The 22718-nt window shown below is 45.1% G+C and overlaps 1 protein-coding gene across 1 annotated transcript; it reads left to right on the top strand.

The window, feature by feature from the left end:
* Positions 1–251: 251 nt before the first annotated feature.
* On the top strand, positions 252–15029 carry LOC138802348 (RNA-binding protein Nova-2-like). Its single transcript, XM_069985546.1, has 4 exons — positions 252–832; positions 5274–5417; positions 13759–13925; positions 14164–15029. The coding sequence occupies exons 1-4, from the start codon at positions 679–681 to the stop codon at positions 15004–15006; spliced, it is 1308 nt and encodes a 435-aa protein (XP_069841647.1). The 5' UTR covers positions 252–678; the 3' UTR covers positions 15007–15029.
* The last annotated feature ends 7689 nt before the right edge of the window (positions 15030–22718 follow it).

Here is a 22718-nt window from a genome sequence, read left to right as displayed (position 1 = left end):
ATAGTGTGAACCCCCTGACAGTGACCCCCTTCCTGATCTCTGACGGCTGGGTTGGCCTGAGCTCTGAAGCCTCCTACAGCCTGGGGTGGAGGCTTCTCGGCCTCGTCCCCTGCTCTCTGGTGGGATGCACTTGCTGCTTTATCCTCATCCTTAGAATAAAGCCTGGAGAGTGTCTGCCTATCAGGGGCCGGGGGTGTGTAGAGAGGGGGGCTGCTCCTGACCAATTCCAGGCTCTGCATCCTGACGTCAGCCCCTGGCCCTCTGCCCCCAGCTCCTCTCTATAGAGATGCTAATTCTTTGCCTCATCCAGGACTGATCCCCTCATCTTAATTCCAGGATCTGATCAGATTGAATCCCCCAAATCTTACATCCCCCTCTTCCCTGCAGCCCCCTCCCCCTCTCATCCTCTTCTCAGTATAAACCCTCACACATCCCATTTCCTTCCTCCCTTTGTCTTTTCCATCCCTGATTTTTTTTTGTCCTCAGCTGTGGGGGAGGGATAATATGAAATGAAGAAACAGCAATAAGAGAGGCTGGGAGGACACACACCGGGGGCTCCAGCATCATCACAGCCCAGGAGACCTTCTGCATTGATGGAACTGTGAGACCCCCGCCACCCCCCACTCTGCTCTCTGGCTTTCTACTCTTTAGTCCTCAGTCACTGCCTCTAGGGCCACAATGGCTGGAGGGTCTCTCCACCAGAACACTCCCTATCCCCCTGCACAGCAGCAACAGCAAACCCCACAGATGGAGACGGAGGCATCAGACTCAAGGAAGAGACCACTGGAGACCCCGACTGAGGCTTCCAGCACCAAGAGATCCAACACGGCAGGTCAGTCCAGATAGGCGCTATATGTGACGTCACACCGATAGGGCCTTATTTCAGGGGGGTCAGGATAATGACACAGCAGCTATAACCTGATGACATTGATCCTTCTAATGGGGAACGTTCATGGTTATGGCCTCTGCTCCTGGCTTCATCCAAGATACTATTTCTTGGTAGGATGTCAGGGATTGCATGGCCTCCTTCATGACATTAACGCTTCCATTGCCTGCAGAGTGTAGACATTCATGCATTGTATGTCGTCCTCCATGACATATCCATCATTAACCCTTCCATTGTCTGCAGAGTATGGAAATCGAGCGATCATATGGCCTCTTCCGTTACATCTCCATCATTACTACTGCAGAATGTGGATTGCGTGTCCTTGGTCACCTCCACTAATCCTATAGCCTTTCACTTTCTTAGCGTCTGGCCTTATATAACATATCTCGATAGCAAGGCCTCTCGTGCGGATGATTTCTGGAGATCCCTAGAAATAGCTTGACGTCCATCAGTCTTAGTGGGATGCAATGAGTTGCCCCAAATAATTTTTGTGAGGTCAGAAATGAGTGAGAAATAAATCGCCTTATATCCAGGTGATGGAGCCTTTTAGGGCCCCTATTTTTGTGTACACAGAGCCCTGAGGTTCATGTGGGATGTGACGTCATGCCAGTCCATGCACAATATCGCTTACACTAATAGCACTGTCGTGTATTGTCCTTTATGTAAAGGGCCACAGATGGAAGAAGGACCCAATTTTGATGGATAGGGTACAGGAACCAGAGGTTTGGCCCAAACTCATAAAAACGACTTCTAGCATCCGATTCCACAATGGGCCCATAAAGGCAATATTAGTAAATGTTGATTATGTTGATGATGACAGCAGGCCGGACCCCTGACACCTAAGCAGTGACAGGGGCAGAAGGAGTTACCCTATGTGCTGTAGCAGTGGTAGAATTGTCCCTGGCATCACCATTATAGTACCCTCTAGTTACTTTCTCTTAGACCTGATACAACATGAGATTCCAGTTGTGCTATTTTTCAGGTCTTTGCCGACTCCAAGGGCCCATTGGAGCCCTAGTGTAATAGTTATATAGCAGATAATGTTGAAAGTGGACAAGTCCAATCTATAACCCTACTTGATCCAGAAGAAGGCAAACAATCCCATACTAAGGGAAAAAAATTATGATTTCTTTCTGACTCGGAATCATCCCATCTCCAGAAATCTAATACAATGTTGTCCTGACAAGGTTCTAGATGGAACCGGAACATGAGACACAAACAATGATGCACATAATGACGCCGGTCGCGTCTGAATCCCACCCCTTTTACTCTTCCATAATGAAGAAGCCCTTTTAGGAGCACTGCTGCTGTCAGTGACTACTTTTAGGCTCCTGGAGAAGCTTTTGCTCCTCTTCACTTTTTGTAGAATGTTCCGCTGTCTGGTTGATTCGAGAATTAGTTTGAAGGCGCAGGAACAGCAGCGGGCCTCAGGCAGGGCCACTGACAGGTGCATTTCAGGGCGCATAGTATCTACATTTCTTTATTCACTAAGACATGGCTTTATGTCAGTCCTGTAGGGAACACCAATGGCCTCTGCACTGACAGCTCTGCAAGCTGCTTACCTGACCTCATAGGGCTGCAGGGTAAAAAGCCTAAATCTGAGCCATGTAAAGAATACTAAAATCCCTGATGAGCTGCCAGATTTTTCTCATTCCCTTTCGAGGGACTTTCCAGGGACGGGATCTATGCATCTTTTTGGACCTGTCAGAACCAAGAAAAAGAGCATAAGGTCTCCACCTTGGACTGGACAGGCGCTTTCTTGTTATCGTCCAATTCCAACCCTCATTGTAAACTGATCACAATCATATCTATACATTAACTCTATCATGAATATAATCTATATAACGTATAATGTCTGTTCATGATAATGCTGATGCAATGGTGACATTTCTGTCATTGTTTTGTGGGACCAGAAGGAATCAAGGAATCCCAAACAATACTGACATGGAGACCAGAAACATGACAAAGAGGCATTCTAGGACTTGTAGTTCTTCTGTGATGCTTCCAGGGGGAGCTAGAGATGCACAAGGCAATGTATAAATCAGGGTCAGGAGGGACAGAAGGCAGAGGGGGCAGCTGCATCGGGCAGCACTGAGGTGGGAGGTAACATTTATCTATGAAAGAATGAAATGTTGCTGTGCCTTTAAATTCATGCAGCACGTGGAATAGTGAATGGGAATCATATTTAAATAGCACCAACTTATACTACAGCACTTTACCAGTTATAATATAAGTATTATAGATAGATAGATAGATAGATAGATAGATAGATAGATAGATAGATGATAGATAGATCGATGTTTGTACATAGATAGAGAGATAGATAGAGAGATAGATAGATAGATAGATAGATAGATAGATAGATAGATAGATAGATAGATAGATAGATGTGTGTACATAGATAGATAGGAGATAGATAGATAGATAGATAGATAGATAGATAGATGATAGATAGATAGATAGATAGATAGATAGATAGATAGATAGATAGATAGATAGATAGAAGATAGATGAGAGATAGGAGATAGATAGATAGATAGATAGATAGATGTGTGTACATAGATAGATAGGAAATAAATGATAGATAGATAGATAGATAGATAGATAGATAGATAGATAGATAGATGAAAGATCGATAGATAGATAGATAGATAGATAGATAGATAGATAGATAGATGAAAGATCGATAGATAGATAGATAGATAGATAGATAGATAGGAGATAGATGGATAAATACTAGACAGATATGACAGATATGATATATATAGCATATTATATAGATATATGTACCTAGGTAGATAACTATAATATAGATCTGTGTGTATATAGATAGGTCTGCAGAGACCATTGCTTATCTGTCTAACAGTGATCATGGGTTGGGGGGGGGGGATGGTCTTCATTTGACATTCACATTTCTCGGCCTTGGACACAAAGAGATCTTGTCCCTCCTCTTCTGGTGACGTTTTTTGTTGTTTTCTTTCCTTGCGGTGGGGGTCGGGGGGTATTTGTTTCCTGTTAATGATAACACAGAGGACAGAGAGGAGAGCATTGTTGTCTCCATACATTCATCAGATCAATGAACAGCTGTCTAAGACAACAGGCTAACCCCAACCCTTATTATAGCCCAGCATTACCTCTGCATCGTATGGCTGGGTTCACAATGGGATATGAATGGATGGCCTAAGATTCAGCCAAAATAGAGATGTCCGCTATTGTGAACACACCTTAGTAACCTGTACATGGGGGAAGCGGCTCAAATGTGATCACTAGATAACTACATACAGGCCATTAAGGAGAATGGAGCTGCTGCTGTACACTGCAGTATGTGTGGGCAGGGGGATGGGGTGGTGACATAAACCTGGGATGGCTGTGTGAACCTAGCCTAGGCCCAATATTAACCAATGCTCTAACCTCAGCATTAATACTAGCATCATAAGCCAAATAATAATGCTAATCCCCCCTAAACCAGGGATGGGGAACCTTTGGCCCACCAGCTGTTGCAAAACTACAATTCGCATCATGCCTGGACAGCCAAAGCAACATCTGGAGGGCCAAAGGTTCCCCATCCCTGCCCTAAACCCAAAGAGGTGTCATGGATGGATGGAAGTAGATACATCTGCAGGAGGAACAGGGGGAACTGGAGGAGGCAGAGCCTTGGTGGCACTGAAGATTATGTAGGGGATATAGGTGTATGGAGGAGATGGAGATTTTTGGATGACACATAGGAATCTAAAAGCAACAGAAAACCTAAGGGGAGATTTGAAGTTCTGAAGTTAGGGTCCTATTTAACGGGCCGATGGGGGCCCGATCAATAATGTAAACGAGCACCGACCTATCAGGTCAGTGCTCGCTTGCTCCTCATTCCCAGCTCGCTGCCTGTGCTATTGCACGCGCCAACAGCAAGCGGGTAAGTGTGTGTGTGTGGGGGGGGGCTCCTCAGCCAATCCCCATAGGGAGCCCATATTACACGGACCGATGACAGCAGATCGATGCTAGCCAAGTCGTTTGTTTTTTAACATGTTGAAAGACAACGATCATCTGACATTGTTCATGTCGTCTGATCATTGCCTATTATTACACAAAGTGATTATTGGCTGTTATGGCTGATAATCGGCCACATACGGCTAATAATCCCTTTGTGTAACAGGGCCTTAATTCTGTGATGTTGCGTCTCTTCTCTGGTTATCTCTAGTAACCAGCTGTCATCTCTGGTCATCTCTAGTATCCAACCATTTGCAGTCATACGTAGTCATTTCTAGTGTCCCACAACCTGCTGTCATATCTGGGTGACTTTATAAGAAACTATCATGGACAATAAGTGCGGAGTCACGCAGGGTCTGATGCTCACTTCTCATATAGAAGAGTTGTGTTATATTTTTTTCTGCAGACGACAGCGAGCTCTTCCTGAAGGTGCTGATACCGAGTTATGCTGCTGGATCAATTATCGGAAAAGGAGGTCAAACAATTGTCCAGCTGCAACGTGAGACGGGCGCCACCATCAAACTGTCCAAGTCAAAAGACTTCTACCCAGGTGAGTGTGCGAGCTATGGGCAATGCAGCTTTACTGTGTGTTATGTATGTACATTGGAAAATTACAGGTTTGTCATAGAGTCCAGTAGGATCCATGGGTACAGCATACTGATACCGCGTAAGGCAAATTATGATTCTTCACAACAGACGTGAATGAATAATAAATGGAAATCGAAGCTGAAGAACCCTAATGCCAATGGCTGACAATGTAGAGAAATGTATTAAGAGGCTGTCAGCAGTCCATGAGACAGAGTTCTTATGGGAAGCTCTGTTATAGGAGCAGAACAGCAAAAAAATAAAAACCAATAACACATCACAGACCCTACTGACTTGAATGGCCTCCATCAGGATTCTGTCAGGATTCCATGTCAGTATTTTGTGAGACAACATACCACTGCATGGTTGCACTATTTTGTCCTGGATTTTTGACAGAAATAGTGACAGTCCCTATTGGGACTAAACCCAAAGCCTAAGGGTACTATTACAGAGAACGATAATCGGCCGAATCGGCCCTATCCGACCGATTATCGTTCTGTGTAATAAACACAACGATCATTGGCTGATTGTTGATAGTCGGGCACGACCGCGCATTGCTACATGTAATAGCGGTGCGTGGCCGGCGGCTGACAATTTACAAAGTGCATACATTACCTATCCATGGTCCAGGGCTCCTCCTGCTCTCTGCTTCTCCCAGGGTCCTGCGCGCTGCAGCTTCAGAGCGGCCTGTCTTAGCTGACAGGCCGCTCAGCCAATCACTAGCCAGGACCGCCGCGGCCAGTGATTGGCTGAGTGGATTGTCAGTTAAGACAGGCCACTCTGAAGCTGCAGCGCGCGGGACCTGGGGAGAAGTGGACCACAAGAGGAGCCCTGGACCCAGGATAGGTAATGTATGCAGTTTAAGCAAGGGCTGCAAGGACATCGGTAATGATGTCTATGCAGCCTTTGTTAAACGATTATCTAGTCGTGTAATAGGCCCAGTAAACGAGCGCCGATCTAGCAGATTGGCGCTCGTTTACAGTTATTATCGGGCCCCCATCGGGCCATGTAATAGTACCCTTAATTTCAAAGAATAAAAACATGTAGTTTTCATTGTCTCCAAGCATAGCTGAAGGTTTCAATAGACCAAACATAGTCTACTTGTCACTTATTTGGTTTCCTTGACTCTGGTATACATTACAGCTGAGCGATAGAAAAGTGTAGACTATTACATAGGGTATTTTGTCTAGGTTACAAGGGATGTATAGTGTATATATTTACTATATGACATCCCAGCTGTGTAATATAGGCTCCTTCCTTCCCCAAACCTCTAGCACAGCGGCCACTCGCAGGTAAGTGGCTGCCAGAGAAGGACGCCAATGTCATAGGGCTGGAGACAATGGGAAGTTTTACTGCTGCCGCTGTTATTACCCCATTGGTTGTGTAGAGGAAAAGGCACAAACCCCACTCCTGCCAATAGATCTCCTGGCACTCCCATTAGAGGACTGGGCACAGACAGATACAATTACTTATCGTCTAGTCGCTGACTGATTGCCTGCTGCTGCTCTCACAGTGTAGAGACTGACTCCTCCAATCCAATGAAAGGATTACCAGCAACGCATCTCCTCTGATATAAAATACAAAAACAACAGTATAAGGGGCAAGGGTCACATCACAGACTTGTTGTGACCTCCACAATATGAAATTCTGACTATTGTCCCGCTCACATGGTCACTGCTATACTGCATTGACTAGTCCATCCAGAACTACGATAAACATTCCTGTCACTCTAGATAATGCCTCCTGTTTATTGCCCTTAGGTCCCTATTACACCAACAGATTATCTGACAGATTTTTTTAAGCCAAAGCCAGGAATGGATTTGAGAAGAGGAGAAATCTCAGTCTTTCCTTTATTACTTGTTCATAGGTCATTACTGGCTTTGGCTCAAAAAAATCTGTCATATAATCTGTTGGTGTAATAGGGATCTCCTTTGTGACTAGCAGACATATTACCTCCAGCCGGTTTTACATGGGCGTCCTATGACCACATTTTTACATCTATATTATGGCCACAAGTCCCGTCTCACCGTGGGTCTGATGACCTGAACTGACGGGCATCAGTTTAGGTCATCGCAAATGTGGTTAGGCTGGGACATTCACCGGTAATACGGACACTAAACCCACCCTGGACATAATAATACAACCAATGATAAGTGGTTTCATCTCAAAATTTACATTTAAGCCTTTAGGTACAACTCCTTCCCTCCCCAGACTCTTTATCCTTCACCTGACTTTCTTACCAATCTCAGCAAACCAAGTTTACATCAAGTTTTTTGCTTTTTCTTTTTAAACAGAAAACAGAAATCTTCAGTTTTTTTGGAGCATGGGGCGCTGATAAGGTGGGTAAGTCTCTAGCCTTCTTCCTCGGTGCCATTCCCATGCTGTTAGCAGTGAAATCCTCAGTCCTTGGTAGAAGGAACAGGCCGGCTCTCGTGATGAGAGTGGAGCAGTGCTTCTAATGGTGCTCCGGACAAAGGACTACACTGCTAATAGCACCGGAACAGCACCGGGGAGGAAGGTTAGAGACATACCTTCCTCCTCGGCGCCCTGTGCAAAATAGAGAGCTATAAGCAGGTTAGATTTAACTAACCTACTGATAGTTCCCCTTTAAACCCAATACAGATATGAAAATCACTAAAAGCGTTCCAGGACGGCTCAGCCAGTCAGCGACAGAGGTAGGCTGAGCGAGCCTAGAACATCTTGTCCCAGATTCTCTCTCTAACCAGTAAGTGGCTGGGGACCTGAGTAGCGCTATGCGGGGACCAGCACTGGAGGCGGGGAGTACACCTTTGACAAGGGGTCTGTGTTCTGAAATAACAAGGGTATCCTGGAGATAGCGGGTGAAGATCTGGCTTCACGGGAGTAAGCTTAGTTAGCAGACTGAGCTGCTTGAGGTTGACGATGGGGTCCAAATATTTGATTGAATGTGACCCGCTATACCTTATATTATACAGACCTTTAATTTACACTTTAATTAAGGGAGAATCATACATTTCCAGGGCGTGAGAACATCAAATGTGTAGGCTCCTCCCGGTGGTGACATGTTTTATGGGGAGGAATTTACAATTAGGTAATTTTTAATGACCATTTTTCACCCACCTTGGCCATTAGATCCAGGTTAATAGCAGCGTATGGTAGGTTTAATATAGGTTGGTTCTTGGCCAAGGGACTTGTTACATGGGGCGCCTTTTTGGGTTAATAATCACTAGAAGGAACGCTTGTTCTTTACAATTATAAAGGGGCCAGCCATCAGCCGATGAAAAAAAACAAAAAAACATTTGTGTTTCAGCAGGTTGCATCTTTTGTACAGCCAATCAAATTGTTATTTGATGGGTTCATGCTGTGTTCACACATGCAGTAATGCAATAAAAATGCATTACTTCATTGCAATAATTAACCATTTAAGTGCCGTCCAGCATTGCGTTAACGCAATGAAACTCCAACGCGTGTGAACATACCCTCAAATGGCTACACAAACGATCAGATAATCAAGCCTGGCTGCTCAATAGTCAGGCCACGTAAATGATCGCCGATCCCTATCAGGAGCCTGTTGGCCTCTGTAAAAGAGCCTTAAAGGGCTTATGTCATGTAAAAAACATAAATGAAACATATTTCAAAAATACAAGCATCTCTGAAACTGTTGTGTTTGAGAGTTATAGATTCACTTACATCCTATATGACTTCTTTGTTTTGATAACCTGTTGCCCTTGGTTATGACCCACTAAGGTGTACCAGGCATGCCCGGTTCTACTGCAATCTCCAGGAGGCACTGACAGTTGGTCTACACTTAGGGCCCTTTTACACAGAAAGATTATCTGCCAGATTATCTGCCAAAGATTTGAAGCCAACGCCAGGACTGGATTTGAAAAGAGGAGAAATCTCAGGCTTTCATGTATGACCTGATCTCTATTTACAGTCTGTTCCTGGTTTTGGCTTCAAATCTTTGGCAGATAATCTGGCAGATAATCTTTCTGTGTAAAAGGGCCCTTAGCCTCAAAGCAAGGGGGATTGTGGGACCATGTGTTAACAGCAACAGCAAGGTCACAGTTAAAAGAGGTATCCAGCGCTACAAAAACATGGCCACTTCCTCCAGAGACAGCACCACTCATTGAAGTTAATTGAGCTTAATTGCAAACCACACCTGGAAGAAAGTGGCCATGGTTTTGTAGCACTGGATAACACCTTTAAGAGAGATACCCAGAAGTTCCATGAGGCTGCAATAAAAGTTTAAATTGGTCTCTTTGCATCGTATGACATGGACGTGGTGAGAGGCCTATGGTCTCCAGGTCTCATCCTGTTACTGTAGAGGGGTAAATTGTGGTTTTGGGGCACACATGGTAATGCTGACACCAGTATTTTCTTCATTTTGGTAATAAAACATTTTTGTGATGATTTTATGGATCTGGTGCCCGATACTGTTGCACACAGATATTCAACACTGATTTCTGGATATTTCTATCTTCGCATCATAGGGAACTGTAGAAACTTGTGTATGATACCCCAGAAACATAGGCACATATAGAAAGACTCTGACTGTGTGGATAGGACTGGTTTCTTAAGACAGTGGAACTTGTGTCCTCGAAAGACAGTGAAGCTTGTGTCCTTGACTCTGTCGGTGATGGATTGGCTGGTGATGAATGCAACTTAAGCATGCTCGAGTCCGATTGTTCAACAGTTGAATACCAGTTGCTGAAGAAGTTGGATGCAGACCTAGGAAGTCCTAAAAAACACCTTAGGGATGCACCCAACTTCTTCAGCCACCAGTATACAAATACCGAACAATCGGACTCGAGTTGTCCTCATCTCTACTGGTGATCCTTTTATTGGATTGGAGGAGTCGATTTTTCCTCTTCTCTGCTAAAGCAGAATGACTCTCTATTTGGGACTCAGGATCTGGGTTATGGCTGCTGCCCCCCCGAGTGCCCTCTCTGCCCTTCTCACACTTAAGGCTGTTATACACGGCCCGATGTGCTAAATAAGCAAGCGCCAATCTGCCAGATCGTTGCTCGCTTACAGAGCTTATCCATGCAGCCCTTGCCTTGAGTGTAAAATAATAAACTTTATACATACCTGTCCACCCTCCCCAATATTCTTCTTGCTTCTCCCCACTTCCTGCAGCTGCGGCTGGAATTTCTATCACTGGCCGAGATGGGACACCACCACGGTCAAAGATTGGCTGAGCGGCCTATCACTTCAGACTGGCTCAGGCAGCTGCAGGGAGTGGGGAGAAGCTAGAAGAACACCGGCAAGCGTGGACAAAAAGAGCGTGGAAAAAAGTATGACTTTGCTTGCATCCGTTTTTCCATTGACTTCAATTAAAAAAAAAAAAAAAAAAAAACAGACTACGTTTTTGTGTACATTAAAAAAACGTATCCGTTTCCTTTATGATGGAAGTCAATGGAAAAACGGATCAAAACGGATGCACACAAAGGCATACGTTTTTTTTCATCCGTTTTTTGAAAAAACATTGCAAAAACGCAGTGTGAACCCAGCCTAGTAGTCCCTTTAGCTGATGGGTCGCACAGTATGTGGTAGTTGTCACTTTATGGAGATCTTTTACTTATATCCAGTATGTTCCCTTGATAGCCCTCCTAATTTTTTAGGTAAACAAACAGGGAAAGGGGAGACATTGATCAGGTGGCTCTGGGAGGAGCTAGGGGGGCAGCATGGGATTGGCCTGGTCCTCCTAGGCTGAAGCCTGAATTAGAAGGTTTCCATGGTGACGAAACACAGCCAGTCAGGCTCAGCAGAAGACAGCAGGCCTCTGTTGCCATGACGATAGTTGATAGCGAACTGTTGCCCAGTGTGTAATGGGCTGCGCCTCAGACCTTTCAGCATTTCCATAGTAACTACTGAGCCCTGGAGTCACCATGGAAACCTCCACGTTAGCCGCCACCAAGCGCAGAGATGGCGGAACACTTGGGAGGGTGCTGCGAATCCTGTCACTGAGCCGTGTGATAAATCATCTCTTTGTCTCTATTTTCCCATTTTTGCTGCTTTATTTTTCTAGGTAGATTATAAGCAGTCACTAAATCTTCCCGGAGTCTGTAACCTCCACAACGGCCGCTGTCGCACTAAAGAGTGTGGCACCCGACAGGTACCTTCCAGTCCCCCAGACTGTACATGAGTGGAGGAGTGCACCCCAAACCATGCACGCCATCTCATGCTCATGTCACACTCTTCATAGTCACCCCGAGTGGCCCAAACTGGGGTTCACATGGAGGGAGGGGGTCATAATGGGGGGGGGGGCACATCCAGGCAGTAGATCAGACAGCAATGACCTCCACACATCATAAACTCCAGGAAGCTGCAGAGAAGCCCCTTTCACCTGGTAGTACCATGGACTTCCATCTTAGCATACCCCTAGCATGCGGCATTGATTCTTGGTGGCTGCCCTAAGGCCGTCTGAAAACATGGATACAGGCCATAGCCATGTTTTCCTGGACCCCTAGGGCGGTGGTCAGCCACCAGTAATCAAATGCTGCACCGCTCATCTTTAGTGAAAACCACTCAGAAATCTCTGATATATGAACGTTATATGTTACGAATCTGAGGCCGCACCGCTGACGGATGACATCATATCCCTCCTAATTCCTGACATCTACTCTAGTCATGAATTTGCCACTCATGTCCACATATATAAAAAAAAACTATTTAAATTAGGTCTCCATTATTTTTTATTGACGGTCTATCCTTTGCGTATAAATAAAAAAAGTTGGACTCCCAGTGATCAGATATTGATGGCCTATCAATAAGAAAAGGATGGCTCATCTTCTCTCCCTTGCTACACAATGACCTTTGTACATGTCACAGAGCATGCCCTCTACATCCGGCGATGTCAATCGGTGACTGACATAACCTCATTCCACTTCCTGAACATCGACCTCCATGTTGGTCAGAAATCATGCCCACAACACTTTCCCATAGACCTCAATAGGTAATGGGGGCAGCTCGGCATCTTGTCTCCCTTCCTGCACATCATGATACAGAACAAAAAATGAAGAAGATGAACAAGTTATTCCGTAATAATGATACATGTGATCCTTGGATGTGAATGTTGATCTGGTTTTTGACATATCTGCTCATCTACCCTCATATTTTTCCTCTTACCTTGCGTTGTCTTCTCAGCCCCCTTGTCTCATGGAATGGTTACATAAGATTGTAAGGATTGATGACCTTGTTGTTAGTGACATCACAAAAGTTAATGACATCATCAGGGTTAGGGACACCACCAGTCTTCAGTGTTTGGTGACATCACCAAGATTAGTGATATCACACTGCATAGTGACATTACTAAGGTTAGTGAAGACAAGTCATAGTGATGTCATTGGGATAACACTGACATTGTTGGTTCTCTTGATGACGTAACTTTTTTTTGCCACTGACAGGTACCACAATGACATCACTATATAGTATACTGACTAAGTAACTTCCATCTGTAAGTTACATGATTGGGGTACTTGAATTATCTGGGTAACAAACACTGCCAGAGTACATGACATCACTGGGGTAAGTGACATCATCATATTATAAGACGCGTCACTATGCAGTGTGCTTCCTGGATTGGTCATTGCTGTGTCACATGATGCATTTATGATTATGTGTACTTTCATGGTAACAAACTTCCATGTGTGTCCATGATCTCTGGGGGGGGCAGTGATGGTCATGGAGGCATGTATTACATTAGTGGGATAGGAGGCCAGAGCTGCCCACTAACATTCTCCAGCAGACTCCAGCCTGAGGCAGAAAGTGAAATGGTGCCTATCAACTCAAATGGGAAACTGCAATGAGAAAATGCTCAGGGGGCACCTAGCATTCTAGTGTCTGTTCTCACTTCTGCTCCACCCCTCCTCCTCTGTTACTCCTCCACTCCACTACCAACCCCCTCTCTCCTACCCCCGCCACTGTCACCTCTTCTTAGCCATCCTGTTATCCACCCCTGCTCTGCTATCCTCCATCTCTGCTACCACCCCCTCCTCAGCCACCCTGTTACCCACCCTTCTTCTGCTATCCTCCATCTCTGCTACCACCCCCTCCTCAGCCATCTTGTTACTCACCCCCCCTCTGCTATCCTCCATCTCTGCTATCCCCCATCACAGCTGTTACCCCATTCTCTGCTATTCTTCTTTGTTGTTATTAACACCTACTCTGCTATTAGGAAGAATGGTGGTCTATTCCCAAGTATGGTTGGTTTATCCCCTGATCAGGCTTCTGCTGGAGAGTAGTCCAGATGGGTGGCTGCTGATCTTCTAAACATTTTTCTATATGTTTTTCCTGTCATTCATATTGTATGTCATGTATTATAGGGACAACGGAGCGTGTGTGTCTGGTGCAGGGAACGGCAGAGGCGCTACAGGCTGTACACAACTTCATAGCGGAGAAGGTGCGGGAGGTGCCACAAGGAGCAACCAAGACTGACTTGGGTGTACTTATCCCTGCCCAGAACAACGTCAGTGCTGAGCGAGCCAAGCAGGTCTGTGCCACCCCAAACATTCGTCTGTGCTCATGTTACCCTTCACAATGTCACCCTGACCTTCTCCTTGCCCAACAGTGATCACTCTGATCCCATCAAGACCAATAACTAACACTGTAACCCTATCCCTGCCCAATGGCGATCACTCTAGTCTTTATATTTACATCCCTAGCCTGATCCCTGCCCAATATTTAGCAACCATTCAGCCTAAAATATCACTTTCATTTCATTTCCTTAGGCCAAACTAATTGTCCCCAACACAACAGCGGGCTTGATCATTGGCAAGGGTGGATCCACTGTGCGTAGCATCATGGAAGAGTCAGGGGCATGGGTCCAGCTCTCCCAGAAACCTGCAGGACCAAACCTCCAAGAGCGGGTAGTGACAGTGAGTGGGGAGCCAAATCAAGTTCAACGAGCCATAAGAAGCATCATACACAAAGCACGAGAGGACCCCCCTCAGGGCACAGCCTATCTCAACATCAGCTACACCAACTCCCAGGGTCCTGTTGCCAACTCAAACCCTACAGGATCTCCTTATGCTGGAGGGACAGCAGAACCAGCCATTGCCCCTTTCCCTACTGCATCGCCAGCAACTCCAGCCATCTCTGGTGGAGACCTCTTGGCCATCTCTACCGCCCTAAATACACTGGCCAGTTATGGTTATAGCACAGGTTTGGGATATAACCCCTTGGTGGGTGGCGTCCATCCAGCAGCAGTCAGTCTTCTTGCATCCTACACGGGTGAAGCTGCTCCAGCCCTTGGTATTGGCGGAGGAGGAATTCTTATGGACAAGTTAGCTGCTGAAAGTGTTACAGGTAAAGAAACACTAGAGATGGCTGTGCCAGAGACATTGGTCGGTGCAATACTGGGCAAAGGTGGAAAGACGCTGGTGGAATATCAAGAGCTGACAGGAGCTCGAATTCAGATCTCAAAGAAAGGAGAATTTGTTCCAGGAACAAGAAGCAGAAAAGTGACCATCACTGGGCCACCAGGCGCTACACAAGCAGCACAGTATCTGATTGGGCAGAGGGTGGCATATGAGCAAAACGTTCGGTCAAGCAACCCGCAAAAAGTGGGATAAGATGCTTCTGAACGTGGTTGGGAGGGAGGTCGATGAGTGGGGTGGGGGGAGGGTAAACGGGGCCATAGAAACAAACAGATGTCATTTATTTGTCTCCGTGGGTTGAATATGGACTTGCACCTCCAGGATATTGATCAGGATTTGATAATGTGGCCATAACGTCATGAAGCGAAAGCAAATGGGTTTATTTTCCCTCGAAGGCTCTATAGACTGTGGTCCGAAGGCGACGTCTGATAAAACAACCCGAAAAATGTGAAGACTCAAATTCTAAACAGGAACAAAAGCAATAAGAGCAGATTTTGCACTGCGGAAAGATGAGTCCACTCATGACCTCCTGGACGGCGCAGAAGCAAGACACATGAAACCGACAGATAACATGGCGGATGCTGTACTTTGTGAACATATCACACGTCCCTGCCCAAAGACGGGGACTGGACACTCACAGTTGGATATATCCTGTGTCCACCATTTCATATGTGCCAAAACCTACCTAGAACTAGTGCCAAAACCACTCTCCAACCCTCACTGGGTGCCCTGCACAATGCCAAGCCTGGTAGTTAGGATGCTTCGGGGGCAAAGATAGAGACTGGACAATGTTATCCCCTCAGCTGCTTCTGTGGAAACATTAAAAGAAAGGCCAAAATTGCTCCTTTTACTGCAGATAGATTTGTTATGGATGTGTAAAGAGCAGATGGAATCAGCTGCGAGAGGTAGAAATATTTCCTAATATTTGATGCATAAACTATAAAAGAAGATGAATTCTAGAGGCGTGCATATTGTATGGTTATTGGGATGCGGGCTGATTGGTGATTATTACTGCATTATATCCCAGATGTACTGAAATACATATAGACGTGCACTTAAACCATCTGTACATGGTCTTTATACTGGTGGCACCTCTTTGGGTAAACTAAGGGCTTCAATCACACCACATTTGATACCAGATGTATCAAACGCTTAGTGTTAAAGCCAGTGACAGGCGTAAAATCTTTGTTAGGCTACGTTCACATTAGCTTTCGTCCTTCTGGCACCATTCCGTCAACTTTTCTCTATTTTAGAGAAAGCGAAACGGAAATTGTTGGATCCGTTATAATTCCCTATAGGTTTCAATGATATTTTTTTGTGCTCCGTTTGACCAAATAGTGCTCCGTTAGCTTACAATCCGTTCAAGTTCCGTTTTTCTGACCGGACGAAAAAATTGTGTTTGAAGTATTTTTTTTTCTGTTTTCAAAAACGGAACAGAATTTTTTTTATAATGTTAAGTCAATGGTGACGGAACGAAACGGAAGGTTAATCTGTTTGCGTCCGTTGTTCAAGTTCAGTCGCATTCTGTTTTCTAGTTGGAGAATGCGCAGAAGGGGAGAGAAAAAAAACAGTGAAAAACGGACACAAAGGAATTACAAACGGATGACAACGGAAGCAAACGTATGGCAAACTTCCGCTAATTTTACTAAAATAAACGGATACACTAACATTTTTGGCTATCCGTTTGCATCCGTTAGCAAATCCGTCTTTATCTATCCGTTTACAAAAAATGAACGGATCCATCAGTTTCATGTAAAAACGCTAGTGTGGCCGAGCCCTTACAGGCAGAGACAGGGATACACTCACTGTTACAGGCAGAGACGGGAATACACTCACTGTTACAGGCAGAGACAGGCGTACACTCACTGTTACAGGCAGAGACAGGGATACACTCACTGTTACAGGCAGAGACAGGCATACGTTCACTATTACAGGCAGAGACAGGGATACACTCACTGTTACAGGCAGAGACAGGCATACGTTCACTATTACAGGCAGAGACAGGCGTACACTCACTGGTACAGGCAGAGACAGGCATACACTCACTGTTATAGGCAGAGACAGGCATACACTCACTGTTACAGGCAGAGACGGGCATACACTCACTGTTACAGGCAGAGACAGGCATACATTAACTGTTACAGGCAGAGACAGGCATACACTCACTGTTATAGGCAGAGACAGGCCTATACTCTCTTTTACAGGCAGAGACAGGCGTACACTCACTGTTACAGGCAGAGACACATGTACACTCACTGGTACAGGCAGAGACAGGCATACACTCACTGTTACAAGCAGAGACAGGCGTACACTCACTGTTACAGGCAGAGACACATGTACACTCACTGGTACAGGCAGAGACAGGCATACACTCACTGTTACAGGCAGAGACAGGCGTACACTCACTGTTACAGGCAGAGACAGGTGTACACTCACTGTTACAGGCAGAGACAGGCGTACACTCACTGTTACAGGCAGAGACAGGTGTACACTCACTGTTACAGGCAGAGACACATGTAAACTTTCTGTTACAGAAATACACTGACTATTACGACTTCACTCACTCACATTCACTCACTGGTACAAACAAGGACACTCATTGTGACAATCAAGGATATACTTAGGGGCCATTCACATGTCCGTGCACAGACCTTGATTCATTATGATACCGGGAGCTCCGATCTACAAATCTTCGCGTTCCTATACTGACACAGCATTTTTTTTGCAGATCTGTAAAAGTGTAAAATACAGTCAAAATTATGATACCAGCTATAATTTTTTGCGGACGTTCTGGAAGGAACGTCTGTAAAAAATATGGATCCCATAGACTTCTATTGGTGTGTGCGTGCCAAAAATATGGCCAGCACTATGGCATTTCAGTAACTATAGACAGTGTGAATAGCCCAACACAAATCAATTGGCCCCAAGTTTGTCCGTAATAGCAAATGCGCAATTACGGACAAACTTACGGAACATGTGAATATTACTGTTTGAGTCAGGGAAAGGCATACATACACTCACGGTCAAGGATAGCTGTACGCTCCAGTTACATCATACCAAAAGAACCAACAATTCTGCCATAGAGTGGTCACATATACAAGATGTATACAGCCATTCGTTATAACATCATCATGATGTACACTATGTTTGAGACTCCGGAATTAATCGTACTCACGGCCAGAATATATATCAATACAAACACTTCCTTTTCTTCCACTTTTCCTCTCCATCCAGCGCAGGTAACTTCTCTATAGCATTCCCACATTTGCGGTTACCATATGAAAACCCCACCAATAGCCGCGTGGTGCTGCCAATAATCCCGCCAACTATGTAAAGCTACTGGTGACCACAAGGGGGCATGGTTTTGATCACATGTGGTGAATGCAATGTGGTCTAAATAAGCATCTGTTCTTTATATCATCTAATTCATATTCATGATAATTTATGGGACATGTGAAAGCAAATTGACAAGCTTCTCCATACATTTATCAGCTACATCCTAGCGGCCAGCCCTGTTGCTATGGAAACAGTGCCTAACAACCACTTATGTGAGAATGGCAACCAGAAAGTGTCAGATCAAGACACACTTACCCACGAACTTGTGACAACACTATGGGCATCTCGGGCACATGTAAGATGGGCATCAGACCTATGACGGCCCATAATGGTGGGACTCTGCCACATCTGTTCATTTGTCAAAAGCAGCAGATAAAGCATCACCTCTGACCCAGCATCACCTCTATGGTAAGCTACAGTAGGTCCCCACCAAATATTAAACCCTGTACAAATAAGTCCACCTCCTGGGAGTTCAGAACTTTGGCTGTAGACAGTGATATAGTATCCCCTGCATCTTAGCCCTTCTCCTAATTCTCTCCTGGCCTTGCTTTAAGACACAGCTCTCTGCTTACGCCTCCTTCACTGCTATATTACAAGGCAGAAGATCATGGATGATGCCCGGACGATCAAGCGATCACCTGGTCAGCCCCCCCCCCCCCCCCCCCCGGACTCACCCGCTCGCTGTTGCCGCGTGGAGTAGCGCTCGTTTGCTCCTCTCAGTCGGCCCGTGGAATAAGGCCTTATGCAGAAAAGCGATGTACTCTGCTCTTTCTGGCGGCTTCAAAGGAAATGAATAGAGTGCCATACCCGCGGCTCTATTCATAATGACCAGGCCGAGGGCCGATACGGAGATCAGCGGAGGGGTACAGAAGTCGGACCCCCGGTGATCTCTTACATTTCTAATCTAGAAAGCAAGTTTAATTTACAGTCATGGCCAAAAGTTTTGAGAATGATACAAATATAAATTTTTACAAAGTCTACTGCTTCAGTTTTTAAAATGGCAATTTGCATATACTCCAGAATGTTATAAAAGAGTGATCAGCTTAACAGCAATTACTTGCAAAGTCAATATTTGCCTAGAAAATGAACTTTATCCCCCAAAACACATTTCAACATCATTGCAGCCCTGCCTTAAAAGGACCAGCTAACATTGTTTCAGTGATTGCTCCATTAACACAGGTGTGGGTGTTGATGAGGACAGGGCTGGAGATCAATTTGTCATGATTAAGTAAGAATGACACCACTGGACACTTTAAAAGGAGGCTGGTGCTTGGCATTATTGTTTCTCTTCTGTTAACCATGGTTATCTCTAAAGAAACACATGCAGTCATCATTACACTGCACAAAAATGGCCTAACAGGGAAGAGTATCGCAGCTAGAAAGATTGCACCTCAGTCAACAATCTATCGCATCATCAAGAACTTTAAGGAGAGAGGTTCCATTGTTGCCAAAAAGGCTCCAGGGCGCCCAAGAAAGACCAGCAAGCGCCAGGACGTCTCTTAAAAGTGTTTCAGCTGCAGGATCGGGCTACCAGCAGTGCAGAGCTTGCTCAGGAATGGCAGCAGGCAGGTGTGAGGGCATCTGCACTGTGCACTGTGAGGCGGAGACTCCTGGAGCAAGGCCTGGTCTCAAGGAGGGCAGCAAAGAAGCCACTTCTCTCCAGAAGAAACATCAGGGACAGGTTGATATTCTGCAAAAGATACAGGGAGTGGACTGGTGAGGACTGGGGGAAAGTCATTGTCTCTGATGAATCCCCTTTCCGATTGTTTGGGACATCTGGAAAACAGCTTATTCGGAGAAGACGAGGTGAGCGCTACCACCAGTCTTGTCTCATGCCAACTATAACCGGCATCCTTAAACCATTCATGTGTGCGGTTGCTTCTCAGCCAAGGGAATCGGCTCTCTCACAGTCTTGCCTAAAAACACAGCCATGAATAAAGAATGGTACCAGAATGTCCTCCGAGAGCAACTTCTCCCAATCGTCCAAGAGCAGTTTGGCCATCACCAGAGCCTTTTCCAGCATGATGGAGCACCTTGCCATAAAGCAAAGGTGGTAACTAAATGGCTCAGGGAACAAAACATAGAGATTTTGGGTCCATGGCCTGGAAACTCCCCAGATCTTAATCCCATTGAGAACTTGTGGTCAATCATCAAGAGACGGGTAGACAAACAAAAACCAACAAATTCTGACAAAATGCAAGCATTCAATGTGCAAAAATAGACTGCTATCAGTCAGGATTTGGTCCAAAAGTTGATTGAGAGCAGCCAGGGAGAATTACAGAGGTCCTGAAGAAGAAGGGTCAACACTGCAAATATTGACTTTCTGCATTAACTCATTCTGTCAGTATAAGCTTTTATTACTCATAATATGATTGCAATTATATTTCTGTATGTGATAAAAACATCTGAGAAACACACATAGAACCAGAGGGCAGCAGAGCATGTGAAAATATATTTGTGTCACTCTCAAAACTTTTGGCCATGACTGTTTTATGTGGGATTTTTCGCGCAAATCTGCACAACAATATAGAGAACTCTGAACAGTCTTATTGGTTTGTCTTCAGAGTGACTTTGCATAGATTCGCACAGCTATATAATGCCCCATACAACTTACCACAAAAAATTTAGGCTGACGGTACATACACCACAAATGATAAATCCCCAATACAGTGGTGCCTTGGATTAGGAGCATAATTCGTTCCGGGACCGCGCTTGTAATCCAAATCCACTCTTAAACCAAAGCAAATTTTTTACATAAGAAATCATGGAAATGCGGACAATTGGTTCCACACCCCAAAAAGAAATATTTATTACTCTGAATAACATATAAAACTGATGAAACAAACATTCAGAAACTGCAGAATCTGTGATATTATAAGTTACTGTACAGTAATGGGGAGGATGGGAAACACAAGGGCTGACAGAGACTGCAGGGAGCATGAAGGAATCAGCAGGGCAGATGTGGGCACATACATGCAGCGCTCTCTGTCCGGGGAGAGAGGGGTTACAGCTATGGAGAGATTACCTCCACAGTCCTGTCCCCTGATGTAAGCCCCAGCCTGAAGTGGATCTGCCATGATTTGGAAGGTGATGGAGACTTCCTGGGTCAGAGTACAGGGCTGTAGACCCAGCTATGCAGACCATGCCCTTCCCCCGCTCCCCCTCCCACCCAGTACAGGGAGTTCTTAAACCAAAGCAATGCTCTTAACCCCTAGACGACCCTGGACGTAGGGTTACGTCATGGAAGTCTGTCCCCAGACGACCCATGACGTAACCTTACGTCATGGGTGTTATTCCCGCTATGAAGCGCGCTCCGGAGCAGAGCGCGCTTCATAGGAGGTGGGGGCCGGCTGCAGTGAGCAGCCGGGACCTCACCGGTAATGACACGCTGCAGCGATCGCGCTGCCGCGTGTCATTAACCCCTTAAACGCCGCGACCGCAGCGTTTAAGTGTAAGTGACAGGGGGAGTCCCCTGTCACTTACCGATCGGGACCCCCGCAGTGTGACTGCGGGGGTCCCGATTGTTGAAACGGACTGCTGGAGGTCTCTTACCTGCCTCCATGCGGTCCGATCGGCGATCTGCTACACTGAGCCTGCACAGGCAGGCTCAATGAGCAGAGCGCCGATAACACTGATCAATGCTATGCCTATGGCATAGCATTCATCAGTGTATAAATCAAAGTAATGTATGTACAAGTCCCCCAAAGGGACTTCAAAAGTGTAAAAAAAAAAAAGTTCAAAACACTAACACACTACCCCAAAACCCCTCCCCCAATAAAAGTCTAAATCACCCCCCTTTCCCATTATATAAATAAAACATATAAAAATGAATAAATAGATAAACATATAATATACCATAGCGTGCGTAATTGTCCGATCTATTAAAATATAACAAGCGTCATTGCGACCGGTAAACGGCGTACACGAAAAGAGGGGAAAAAGTGCGCAGATTACCGATTTTATGTTACATTATATATAAAAAAAAATCAATAAAAAGTGATCAAAACGTCCGATCTTCACAAATATGGTATTAATAAAAACTAGAGATCATGGCGGAAAAAATGACACCCCATACAGCCCCATAGGTGAAAAAATAAAACCGTTATAAGCGTCACAATAGGCCCATTTTATTAATATTTAATTGCCAAAAAAAAGGATTTCATAAAAAAATATATATATAACATTAGAGAATCTGTGTAACCTGCATATGGTTGTGTTCGGACTGACCTATAGAATAATAGTGTCATGTCGCTGTTACCATATAGTGCATTACGTAGACACAGGAACCCCCCAAACGTTACCATATTGCATTCTTCCTTACGATTTCACCTATTTATATCTTCATAAATAATATATTTGGAATTCCATCATACATGTTATGGTAAAATGAATGACGCCATTACACAGTACAACTATTCCTGTAACAAACAAGCACTTACATGGCCTGTAGATAGACAACTGAGAGTGCTAGAGCTCTTAGAAGGGGAGGAGGGAAAAACGAAAACACTATGATCAAAATTTGCGTGGTCCACTGGGTCATTTTGGGCCTGGTCCTCAAAGGGTTAAACCAA

Source organism: Dendropsophus ebraccatus, chromosome 10 (assembly GCF_027789765.1).
Source record: "Dendropsophus ebraccatus isolate aDenEbr1 chromosome 10, aDenEbr1.pat, whole genome shotgun sequence".
NCBI lineage: Eukaryota > Metazoa > Chordata > Amphibia > Anura > Hylidae > Dendropsophus > Dendropsophus ebraccatus.
Note: the sequence above shows the minus strand (reverse complement) of the source record. Positions and strands in the feature narration are given on the sequence as shown.

Bases quoted from the DNA above. Each gene is read 5' to 3' on its own strand.
- LOC138802348 (XM_069985546.1), top strand. From the start codon at position 679: ATGGCTGGAGGGTCTCTCCACCAGAACACTCCCTATCCCCCTGCACAG. The intron at 5,418-13,758 runs GTGAGTGTGCGA...CATGTATTATAG, and splicing joins GTCAAAAGACTTCTACCCAG to GGACAACGGAGCGTGTGTGT. The intron at 13,926-14,163 runs GTCTGTGCCACC...TCATTTCCTTAG, and splicing joins GTGCTGAGCGAGCCAAGCAG to GCCAAACTAATTGTCCCCAA.